Below are 13,388 nucleotides of genomic sequence, written 5' to 3'. Positions count from 1 at the left end.
GATAATGTTGGCACTATGTTATGATTGTACTGTACAATTAAATACAATCGTTGCTAAGTCTGCAGTCTGAACACTTTACCTCAGACCGTCTGTTAACTGAATGAATTGAGAATATCATTATACGTCCTCGAGTTGTCATAGACGCGGCGTGGCGTTGCACTTCTCGTCCGGTGTGTGACAGCCATGGGCTGAACAATACAAGTTACCGGTAATATCCATCGAACATATGAACTTGTTGCCCGAAACACATCAACAAGAAAGAATGAAGGCTACCCTGTAAAACAACTGCAATCATGTGATACAAAATGACCCTATTCATCACTATCATCATCACCGCGATCCTCAACTACAAGTTCATTGGCGAATTCCTCCTCCTCTTCACTCTCCTCCACTTCTCCCTCTCCGGCCTCCGCTAACTCTGCCTGCCTTTCTTATGCTAACAGCTCCCACCCAGATGCTCAGGGCTCTCTTGCGTGCGCAATCTGCACCATAGAACTGGCTTAAACAGACGATCTGATGGGTTTTAGAAGATTAAATACAACCCGAAACTAAAAACAGACCAGGCCTCTATTTGAGACCGGCCTTTATTTATCCAAACCTGTCGCCACACCAGGCGTGTAAAAGAGACAGGCGTCTATTTGGGACTCGGCTATTATTTGAAGTTTTATGGTATGTTCCTTTTTAGAAAGAAATGATATCTGTGAGGATTTCCAGTCAGGATTTAGACCGTACCATAGTACTGAGACAGCTCTCAGAGTCACAAATGATTTGCTCTTATCATCCGATCGTGGTTGTATCTCTCTATTAGTGTTACTCGATCTTACTGCTGCATTTGACACTATCGACCACAACATCCTTTTAAATAGACTTGAAAAATATGTTGGCATTAGTGGAATTGCACTAGCAGGGTTTAAATCATATTATCAATTATCTGACCGTTATCAGTTTGTAGTAGTAAATGAAGAGATGTCTTATCGATCAAAAGTTCAGTATGGTGTACCACAAGGCTCAGTACTAGGACCGTTGCTGTTCATTCTGTACATGCTACCATTAGGAGATATCATTAGGAAGCATGGCATTAGTTTTCACTGTTATGCTGATGATACTCAAATATATATTTCTTCACGCCCTGATGAAACTTACCAATTCACAAAATTAACGGAATGCATAGCAGATATAAAAAACTGGATGACTAGCAATTTCCTACTACTTAATTCTGAAAAAACAGAGATTCTAATAATTGGACAAAAACCTTCCTCACGTAATAACCTAGAATACTGTCTAACACTTGATGGCTGCTCTGTCAAGTCCTCGTCGCCGGTTAGGAACCTGGGTGTGCTCTTTGATACCAATCTTTCATTTGAAAGTCACGTGTCTAGTATCTGTAAAACCGCATTTTTTTCATCTTAAAAATATATCTAAATTACGTCATATGCTCTCAATGAAAAATGCAGAGAAATTAGTTCATACATTCATGACATCAAGGCTAGATTATTGTAATGCTCTAATGGGTGATTGCCCTGCACGCTTAATAAACAAACTACAGCTGGTCCAAAACGCAGCAGCTCGAGTTCTTACCAGAACCAGGAAGTATGACCATATTAGCCCAGTTCTGTCAACATCGCATTGGATCTAGGGATGTTAACGATTAATCGACGATCGATTAATTGTCGATAATACATTTAATCGATAAATCTTATCAATATTCGATTAAACAGGTCCATGCGTGTGCGTCTGCGTGCTGCTCAACCGTGAAACATGTAAAGCGAGAGTTATGGGTAACACTTTATTTTGATGGTCCCTTTTGAACGTGCTGTTGACTATAATTAACTTTGCAACTATATGTCAACTAATTTTCATTGGAGTATAAGTAGACTGTCTGCTTAATATCTGCAAACACTTTATTGTGATGGTCCTCCAACAGACACTCTACTGACTATAAGTCATTTTGCAACTACATGTCAACTTAATCTAACCCTAACCCTACCAGTCTATTAATACTTAACTAACACTCTAAAGAGAGTTAGTAGACATGTAGGTGCAACGTTACTTATAGTCAACAGAATGTGTTAAAGGGACCATCAAAATAAAGTGAAACCGAGTTATGTTTAGGACCATTTTACACCTTCATCATGGCTTTAAAGGGGTCATATAATGGTACATGCACTTTTACAAGTTGATTTCACTAAAATGTGTGTTGGCAGTGCCTGTACACAACCATCATAAAATGATAAAAATCCATCCAGTGTTTTTTTTTTTTAATCTTCTTATATGTTTGACCCTCTCTGAAATCAAGCCGTTCAATTTTGTGACGTCACAAAATCGACGCCACTCCCACGATTGGTGATTGACAGCAGCGTTTCAACACAGACCCGCCCTCGCTCGTGAGCGAGCTGTCTGTCATCATAGTCCGCGCGTCATTGTTGATACCCTCACTGGAGCGCTGTCTATGAGCAGAATGGCGTCTGCGATTGTGTTCTTCGGTGTAATAAGGAACACAGCAGTCATTTTGATGTTCCTAAATCCAAACCGTTGAAGACGCAGTGGCTGAGTTTTGTTTTTGAAGGGATATGCCCAAAGGATTGACGCGGGGATTCCCTCACGGGGATTCCCCACGATCAACCATGCTTTTATGTTTGCAAATCATTTCACACCAGACAGCTTTACAAACGAGAAAAAACGGATCGGTACCAACGAGTTCCTGCTGAACCTCCAGAAGTGAGTGTAATGTTTTATTAACCTTTATATTAATATTTATATTAATCTTTGCAAATTTGCAAACCTTGCTGCACTTCAGATGAATGTGTCTAAGGTTTACACTCAGGGTACATTACAGCATGTTTTCTATGTACGACGTTCTCAATATAATTCATAATCCCACGTTTATAATGAACAACGCATTGTGTTATTATTTCAAACGGTGTACGCACAGAACAGAGGGGCGGGGTGAGCAAAGCTCATTATCATTTAAAGACACATGCACTTAAACGGCGTGCTGAAAACAGAGCTGTTTTTGACCAGGTAAAATTAGTGTTTTCTTACAATACTAATGAGAATTTTTAATTAAAGTATATTACAAACCTTTAATATAGACCCTAAAGAATCATATTAGCTTGTACAAAAATGGCATTATATGACCCCTTTAAGTTTGCATGTGCATTCACAGCCCTTTTTTTGTGCAAATGTAAGTTGTAATATTGTGTTTATTTTGTCTAGGCCTATCTACAGTATATCTGGTTTATCTCATATAGGATTTGGTTAAGAATTACAGTTTTTCTCGATTGCTTAAACACATTTCTTGAAACTATGCCTCGTATTCTCAAAGCAGTAAACACAAATCCATAACGTCTCACCCAATTCCCCAAACATCCTATTTTCAGGTCAAAATGAAGCTCTACACTCAAAACCATTCACTCTTACTGAAAAACCAAACTTTGCCCTCAGACAGGACACACAAACGCTCAAAATCACACACACTACAACATAGTCTAACACACTGGTGCAATAAATTCAAAACAACATTTCCAAAACCGGTAAGTTATGTTGCTTGTGGTTCCCTCATCACAAACCTTTTCACATGATGAACACAAAAGACACAACCAATGGATACATTGGCACATTTTTATTCATTCATGTACTCCACAGTACAACACACACACACAACAAAACAAAACAAACATTTTTTCCCTGTTTTACCTCTTTTTTTTTATTCTCTCCTCTAAAAAATGTTTTATATTTACTTACAGTAAGATGTGTGTGACCATCATATGACAGTAAAAGAGCACACACAAACCTTATTCTAATATGGAATTGTATTGGAATGGTAAAGAGTGTTGTTACGTGACAGGAGGTTCTCCACTCAAGGAGACAATATGATGAACACGACTAAGAATGTTCCACATATGGTTGAAATACCAGCCTAGAAAGATAACATTCTGCGAGTCAAGACTATAAAGGAGAAAGGATGTCCTTCCTTCACTGCCACACTCTGCAGCCACTCTGTGTGACTGTACGACTGCTGGCCTTTTCTTGCAAGAAAATACACCTCATCAGACTATTGGAAATGTTTGTCTTTTATTCAGTGATAGAATTTTGTTTGCCACCACACCTCCTGAAGGTTCTCAAGGCGACAGTAAAGCGACTCAAATTTGGCCTTACTCGTAGCCGAGCCTCCCTCAGTCATACCATTGATAAAGACATGGGCAACTAGAGTGGCTTGAATTTCATCTGAGACTGCTGGTCTTCTTGCCCTTGCCCTTCGTCCTCCTCCTCCTCCTTATCCCTCCTCCATCTCTTCCTTCATGTCTTTCTGGATCCATTGTTCCAAAACTCAATAAACTGATTTGGTCCCTTTTATCTGTCTATTGAAGGATCTGATTGATGTGTGTTCAATTTTGACTCTTAATGTTTCCACCTGGGTAATTGTGTGCTAACTGAGCTGAAGCTGTGCTGACTTGAGTGAACAATACTGAATGCTAGTGCTTTCTAAATGACAACATGGTCTAAGCAATGAGAAATGAAGGGATATGTGTGTAGAGTTTTGCAGTGACAGTTCAACAAATCTGACTCATGTGTCAAAGCAGGGAATAGTGTTTATAGTTTAGGGAAATGGGTGTGCTTTTTGATAAATGGAATTATGGTTTTGAAATTTTAGTTCAAAAGCCTGGTTATAGTGTTTAAGCAATCGAGAAAAACTGTAACGTTTTAGTAAAGCGTGCAGTGATCATATTCAGCTTCAGCGCGCGCAGCTCAAACGGCAATGCACGACTAATAATGACTATGATTGGGACTGTCATATTACATAACATTATAAAGAGAACAATATTGTAATAAAATTTTTTGAATTATTTGGGTTGTTGTTGCCGTGTTTCATCACATTGCTCCAGGAAGAGAGCGTCCACAACATGAGTCATTCTGAATGGCACATAACTTAGTTCAAGTTCACTTGTGCATTCGCGTCATTTTGTGCATATAATTTGTAATATGTTTATTTTGTATATATCTGAGTAATCTCATATAGGATGCGTTTCTTTTAGTTAAATAACGTGCTAGCAAAGTGCTCCAGTTTAAAGGGTGTTCATTCAGCGTGCGCAGCTCAAACAGCAATGCACGGCTAATAAAACTAGGATTGGGACTGTCATATTACATACTGTAACACGAGAACACTTTTTTATTTAATTGTTGTGAATTCATTGGGTTTCATTGCCGTTTTCAGCGCGTTGTTCCAGGAAAAGCGCGTCCACAACACACTGACAAGCACGCATCTGAGACGGCGTTGGTGACACGTTGTATTAGTCATTATATTTGATTATTAAATAAGTAATTTAATTAAATGATCAATCACATCAAAACATTTTACAATCCTTCTAGCCCTTAATTTAGATTAAAAACCCTCTCATTAATTTGGTGAGGATTCGTTTTGAGCAGCATTTGCACACCCTGTCATGCTGTTGGCTATATGCCACTGCAGCAGACTCATATTGCAGTATTAAGGCTAACAATTGATAGATTAATTGATCGTTAATTTAAATGACGATCGATCATTGGAATTTGTGAAAATTGACATCCCTAATTGGCTGCCTATTAAACATCGTATAATTTTTTTAATATTGCTGATTACTTACAAAGCACTAAATGGTTTAGCTCCCCAGTACTTGAGCTTAGCGCACTATAGTCCTTCACGTCTATTGCGATCTCAAAATTCCGGCCAGTTGATAATACCTAGAATATCAAAATCGACTGCTGGCGGCAGATCCTTCTCCTATTTAGCACCAAAACTCAGTCTTCCTAACATTGTCCAGGAAGCAGACACACTCTGTCAGTTAAAATCTAGACTAAAAACACATCTCTTTGACCTAGCATTCACATAACACACTATAGACTTCTATATTTAATTGTTAGGCTGCAAAGTTTAGATCAGTCGGGACAGGGAACACTTCCCATAAGTCCAGGTCTACACGTCTGCGCACATATAAATTCAAACGCGCATACCTATCGACCGAACACATGATGCGCATGTGCGCACCGTCTGTGTTTTCGCAAATTCACTGTTACGGTAATTTCTATTATCACTGTAAAGCTGCTTTGAAATAATCCCTACTGTTAAAAGCGCTATATAAATGAAGGTGACTTGACTTGACCGTGTGTGTGTGTGTGTGCGCGTGAATATTTTGTCTGAGATCATCAGATAATGAGTCTTAAATTCAGCTTCAGTTTCTGTATGTCTCTGAACTTTAAACTGTGTTTAATATGAGTTTAATTCTGTTCATAGTGTTGTGACTGATTGGGAAAATAATATTAATATTATTATTTTTCAGCTTTTCCCCTTTAACTGTCTCTATTTGTCGATTATCTGAGATTTGGGTTGTTTGTAATTAACTGATATTTTATTTGTAGTGAGTGTAATGATCATTTCTGCTGGTTCTGTATCAGCTGTCCGTTGTGTGAAAGTGACCTTTGTGCTTTTGATTTTGTAAAGTGACTTTGAGCATCAGATAGAAGCTATATTATCATGTTTGAGAATACATGTATATAATCTAGTTAGTTTTCTTATGAAAAGATGTGACAGACGTAATATCTCACACTGCATATGTGACTGTTTGTGTGTTTTATTTTAGGTATTCGACAGTCTGATCTTCTGATGATCATCTGATGGTGAATAAGGATCCACTACAGAGACTCACAGTCAACAGAATCAACAGAGACTGAAGATACAGTGACTTCACTGTTATAAATTAAGACTTCATTTAGATTTCAACGATCCCCTGACAGACCTGATGAGGCGGCAGTGAAACACTTTTTATTTCACAGCAAATTACAGTTTCTTATTCATAGATTAACCATTTTATTTGTATAAACGCACAGTATAAACTCAAAAAGGTTGAATGAATGAATAAATCTTTATTGTCATTGCATTTAGGTACAATGAAATTATAGAGCCACTCTAGTAAGGTGCATCATTATAACACATATACAGTATATAAAACTCCTCTCACAACATATTTATTGCAAACATATACACATACACACACCCACCCACCCCCCCCCCACACACACTCATTGAGTACATCTCACATTTATCAATCATACCAAACCCTCTTTCATCTTTCCTGCAAGCACACCCTAACCATAACGTAAAAAAAAAAAAAAAAAAACACAATTTACCCACTCTCCTGGTAAGTGGCTAATAAATATTCTAATGTGATATAAGTGCTGAGTAACTGCAAATTGCATCATTGAAAATTTTAAAAAGTTAAAGAAAGTTTAGCTTCATTTAAGACTGTTATTGCTTTGGGAAAGAAGCTATTCCGAAATCTACTAGTCCTTGTCTTTTGACATCTGTAACGTCTCCCTGAGGGCAAGAGTGGGTGACCAGGGTGAGAACAGTCAAGTGCAATTTTGGTGGCTTTAGACAGCAGTCTTGAATTGGCAATTTCCTCTAGTGAGGGAAATTGAGGAAATTTATATTTCTATATTTTTCTTTTATAGTCCTGTTTCGCCTCCCTAATGGCCCTTTTCAGGTCAGCTCTAACGGAGGTGTACCTGACTGTATCCCCAGACCTGTATGCAGCATCTTTGGCTTTGAGAAAAGTCTGTACTGTCTCGTTCATTCAGGGTTTCTGGTTTGGAAAAACCCTGACTTTCTTGTTCACAGTGATGTGTCCACACAAACTGTGATGTAGAACAGCACATATTGGGTGTATTCGTCCAAGTCCGGTTGTGCAAATATGTCCCACATAGTGTGCTCGAAGCAGTCTTATAGCTGTGCAAGAGTCCCCTCTGGCCAAGTTTTGATAGTCTTTACGTCAGGCCTAGCTCTCTTCCTAAGGGGTGTATATGCTGGGATGAGGAGCAGTGAAATATGGTCTGAGAGTCCTAAGGGAACTGTCCTGTATGCATGCTTAATATTAGAATAAACATGATCTAATGTGTTCTGGCCTCAGGTGGCACATTTCACATACTGGATGAATTCTGGTAGTACAGTCCCTAAGCGTGCCTGGTCAAAGTCTCCAGCTATGACATGGACGCCATCAGGGTGAGCCTGTAGCTGTCTATTTATAGTGGAGTGCAGGTGAGCTAGCGCTGAGCTAACATTAGCATCTGGAGGTATATATATAGCCATAACAATCACAACCGTCAACTCTCTAGGTAGGTAAAACGGTCTACACATGACTGACAGAGCCTCTATGTCAGGGAAGCAATGGCTATGTATGATTCTGCTGCTCAAACCCCACGCGTTGTGCACGTATACACACAGTCCTCCTCCCCTTGTCTTACCAGAGTCTTTGCTGCGGTCCTGTTGGTGCATTGTACGGCCCGCTAGCTGTACCACTGTACCGCAGCGTCAGGGATAGCCGGGTGGAGCCAGGTTTCTGCTATCACTAGGACACCACAACCCCGTAAACAGTTGTTTTTCGCTGTAATTACATCTCGTCCATTTTGTTGACCAAGGTCCTGGCGTTGAGAGAAAAATATACTCTGTAGCACTGGCTTGTGCGGTTGTTTCCGTAACCTGGCCAGTAATCTGGCTCTGCAGCCCCACTTCTGCTTCCTCTCCCTACGCCGCCTCCGCTGTTTGACAGAGCCGACAACAATCCAGGGAGAGCCCGGTGGTCTCGCTATCGCCGGGGGAATATTGTTAGTTTGATGGAAGTCCTGAGTAGTCACTCCATTGAGCTGTAATCCCCAGTTTATAAGTTTGTGACGCCTATAGACATTGCTTGACAGTGCTCCAAAACAACTATCAAAAACAAAAAAAAACCTCCAAACTGAGCACCATACAAGAGAGCTGTAAGCCGCTGCACTCATGTGCGCCGCCATGTCACCATTGCAGTTTTGTATGAAGGTATTTTTGGTGCTATTCAACTGAGCACCTGTGACAGTGGAATTTGTAGTTGTAGAGAATAACCACACGTGTATCAGGTAATTTGAAGTCGCAGAGATAAATGTTTTAAGAGTTGCAAACTTGTAGACTTTTTTTTTTTCTCCCACAAACACAACACAACACAACACAACACAACACAACACAACACAACAGTTACACATTCTCAAATTCTTCATTGCAGGTGCACAAATCCTATTCTACAATTCACAAATTAAGAAACTCGTACGCTCACATTTTTGCTACAGTTGCTGCAGTGAATATGTTGCAAAATGCATTCACACACCCGCATAGTGAAGTCACAGAGAAATTTCGCTCATCCGCAAATCAGTATGTGAATTCATCCAATGAGAGTTGCACACTTGTAGAATATTTTCTCACAAATGTCTTGAATATTTTTCTAGCACAAACACAAGTACATAACTACAATTGCTTGAATCTGCTGCGACGAATCTCAAACACTGTTTTTCGCTTTCAAGTGACAAGTTTCGGGTTTAATGGACCATTTAAAATAACAGATATACGGTGGCACTGCCCTGCTGGCGACTCGGACTCCTGATAGCCTACTGATTTTAATTTAATTTATTTTTTATTTAAATTTAAATTTGCCTCTTAAAAATAGTAACACGCAAGGCAGTTCAACGATTGTTGCTCGTTTGGATACTGATCCTGGTTCTGGCGTTTGTAATCTGCCACACTCATCCGACAACGGCAGGTGATAGCAAGACGCCAATCACTTACACCAGAGCCGCTCTTCTGCTGCTTCGATTCTCTGGAACAACTATGGCACTGGACCCGCTGGGTTTACCACTCAACGTGAGAAGGTCGTCGGCTAAACGACGCCAGAGGAGAAGAGGACAAAGAGCCGGCATTCAGTTGCGCCTTCAGCATCGATGAAACAAACCTCCCTTGCCTGGAATAATTATGAGCAATGTAAGATCTCTACAGAACAAAATTGAGGAGCTACATGTAAAATCCAAAGTCTGCTTTGAATACAGAGAAGCGGGCCTCATAGTGCTCTCAGAAACATGGCTACATCCTAATATGGCTAGCTCGCAGTTTGAAGTGGATGGCTTCTCCCTGGTTCGGGCTGATCGCTCAGCAGCATCGAGCAAGAACCGAGATGGAGGTTTGTGCGTGTTTGTGAATGATAACTGGTGCACCCAGATCACTCTGAGAATAATATTATATAATATTTAATCTAAGGTTAAGGCCGTTTTATCTTCCAAGAGAGTTGGGTAGCATCATCATATATGGGACTTGCGTTCCACCCTCTGGTAATGCAGTAAAAGCAGCGGAGCAAATGAATGAACCTAGATGAAACAACTGAAGTAATAACTGATTATGTAAATTTCTGTACGGACAATGTGGTCACTAAAAAGCAAGTCATTGTATATCCCAACAACAAAGTTTATATTACTAAAGAGATAAAGCGTTGTATTAATAGGAAAAAATCTGCCTTTAGAAATTGCGATTGTGTTGAATTAAAATCTGTGCAGAAAGAACTGAACCATTTATTAAGAGCTGCAAGGAAGAAACAAAAAAATATTTTAGAATACATTTTTTATCAATCTAACACTCAAAGTATGTGGAATTCGATAAAGAACATAACTAATATGCAACCGGCTAGAAAGACTCTCCTTACGAGTGACGACACACAAAAATCTGATCATTTGAACTCTTTCTTCCTAAGGTTTGATAATCAGAATTTCGATCAAGAATGTAGTAAGGAACTGAATTCTATATTCTATACTGATCTATACTGATATACTGAATTCTATACTGATCGAGTGGACAATAGGGTGTTGATTGACGATTGTTATGTTATGTTGTAAAAATGTGTCCAAAAAAATCCGCTGGTCCTGATGGTATTTCATCTTTTTTACTAAAAGTCTGTCCAGAAGAATTGTCACCGGTGTGGTCCTCTATATTTCAAAGGTCTATTGATTTCAAAGTAGTTCCAGCCATTTGGAAAAATTCTATTGTAATTCCTGTGCCAAAAACGTCCCGTCCTACAGAGAACAATGAGTTTAGACCAATTGCCCGTACATCAGTGGTGATGAAGTGTTTTGAGAAGTGTATGGTGTCAATGTTAAGAGAAAATGTTAATAGTCACTTAGATCCACTCCAATTTGCTTATAGGCAAGGAAAAGGAACAGGTGATGCTATCAACAGTTTGATGCATTTGGTTTTAAAACACCTGGAGGATTCTGAGGCTTACGCATGAGTACTTTTTATTGATTTTAGTTCAGCCTTCAGTACTGTTCAACCACATGTCTTAATTTAAAAAATAAAGCAGTTAAATGTAAATCCTACAATAATACAGTGGTATCACTCCTTTTTAACAAATAGAACTCAGAGAGTCAAAGTAAATAATAGTTTATCTCAAGTAAAATATTGTAGCACTGGTGTTCCTCAGGGCTGTGTTAGCTCACCAGCTCTTTTTACGCTGTACACTAATGAGTGCTCAAGTAGGCACTCACAGAACTACATTCTGAAGTACTCAGATGATACAATAATTTTAAGTCTGCTGAAAAAAAACAAGACTCCTCTTCTATTTTTTATTCTGAAATTAATTCATTTGTAGATTGGTGTGATGCAAATTTTCTAATAGTGAATACTAAGAAAACGGAGGAAATCATTTTTGATCCCAAGGGCATTGGAGATCATATGCCCATAGTTGTTCATAATCAAGAAATCACACAGGTGCAATAATACAAGTACTTAGGAGTACATATAGACAAATCTCTTACGTGGGACAAGCATGTTCATTGGGTGTGTGAAAGACTTCACCAGAGATTGTTGATAGGAAAATTATGTTCCTTTTTTATCAGTCTGTACTAGAAAGTGTGATTAGATATGGTCTGACCACTTGGTACGGTGATCTTTCTGTAAAATCAAAATCAATGATACTATATATTGTTCGAACTTCAATGAAAACTAGAAAAAAAAGTTTGTTGAGACAAACTTTAAGTTGGCTTGAGAAAGCCGGAACAGAGAGTTTGAAGTTAAAAGTAGTTAGAAGTTTTAAGTAGTTTGAAGTTTAAAGTAGTTTAAATTTTGATTGATAAATTAGTTAGAAAGAAAGATTAGTTACAAAGAAAGAAAGAAAAAAGATGAGTTAGAAAGAAAAAGATAGGAAGATTAGTTAGAAAGAAAGAAATATTAGAAAGAAAGATTAGTTAGAAATAAAGATAGATTAGTTAGTAAGAAAGAAAGATAAGTTAAAAAGAAAGATTAGTTAGAAAGATAGATCAGAAATAAAGATTAGTTAGAAAGCAAAAAAGCAAGAAAGAAAGAAAGAAAGAAAAAGAAAATATTAGAAAGAAAGAAAAAGAAAGAAAGAAAGAAAGAAAGAAAGAAAGGTGAATTAGTTATTTAGAAAGAAAGATGGATTAGTTAGAAAGAAAGATAGGTTAGTTAAAAAGAAAGAAATAGATTAGTTAGAATGAAAGAAAGAAAAATTGATTAGTTAGAAAGAAAGAAAGAAAGATTAGTTAGAAAAAAGCTAGAATGAAAGAAAGAAAGAAAGAAAGAAAGAAAGAAAGAAAGAAAGAAAGAAAGAAAGAAAGATGGATTAGTTAGAAAAAGATAGATTAGCTAGAATGAAAGAAAGAATGAACGGTGGATTAGTTGGTTAGAAAGAAAGAAAGAAAGATGGATTAGTAAGAAAGAAAGATGGATTAGTTGGAAAGAAAGAAAGAAAGAAAGAAAGAAAGAAAGAAAGAAAGAAAGAAAGATGGATTAGTTAGAAAAAGATAGATTAGCTAGAATGAAAGAAAGAATGAACGGTGGATTAGTTGGTTAGAAAGAAAGAAAGAAAGATGGATTAGTAAGAAAGAAAGATGGATTAGTTGGAAAGAAAAAGAAAGAAAGAAAGAAAGAAAGAAAGAAAGATTAGTTAGAAAAAGGAAAGAAAGAAAGAAAGAAAGAAAGAAAGAAAGAAAGAAGGAAAGAAAGAAAGAACAGTGGATTAGTTGGTTGGTTAGAAAGAAAGAAAGGTGGATTAGTAAGAAAGAAAGAAAGATAGATTAGTTAGAAAGAAATAAAGATGGATTGGTTAAAAAGAAAGATAGATTAGTTAGAATGAAAGAAAGAAAAAATAATTAGTTAGATAGAAAGAAAGAAAGAAAGAAAGAAAGAAAGAAAGATGGATTAGTAAGAAAGAAAGATGGATTAGTTGGAAAGAAAGAAAGAAAGAAAGAAAGAAAGAAAGAAAGAAAGAAAGATGGATTAGTTAGAAAAAGATAGATTAGCTAGAATGAAAGAAAGAATGAACGGTGGATTAGTTGGTTAGAAAGAAAGAAAGAAAGATGGATTAGTAAGAAAGAAAGATGGATTAGTTGGAAAGAAAAAGAAAGAAAGAAAGAAAGAAAGAAAGAAAGAAAGAAAGAAAGAAAGAAAGATTAGTTAGAAAAAGGAAAGAAAGAAAGAAAGAAAGAAAGAAAGATGGATTAGTAAGAAAGAAAGATGGATTAGTTGGAAAGAAAGAAAGAAAGAAAGAAAG

General features: G+C 37.6%; 1 protein-coding gene across 3 annotated transcripts in view; it reads left to right on the top strand.

Annotated features, from left to right (window-relative positions):
- LOC311091345 (NACHT, LRR and PYD domains-containing protein 3-like) overlaps positions 1-8,931 on the top strand; it is a 256,345-nt gene extending 247,414 nt beyond the window's left edge. For all 3 annotated transcript variants that reach the window (XM_084127245.1, XM_084127246.1, XM_084127247.1), the window contains one exon: positions 6,618-8,931. In XM_084127245.1, coding sequence (XP_083983371.1) covers positions 6,618-6,633 — 16 coding nt within the window. In that variant the 3' untranslated portion in view covers positions 6,634-8,931. The remainder of the gene's footprint in view (positions 1-6,617) is intronic.
- The last annotated feature ends 4,457 nt before the right edge of the window (positions 8,932-13,388 follow it).

The sequence above is a fragment of the Abramis brama genome (genome assembly GCF_963993115.1).
Source record: "Abramis brama genome assembly, chromosome: 10".
Taxonomy (NCBI): domain Eukaryota; kingdom Metazoa; phylum Chordata; class Actinopteri; order Cypriniformes; family Leuciscidae; genus Abramis; species Abramis brama.
This window is presented reverse-complemented; position numbering and strand designations above follow the sequence as displayed.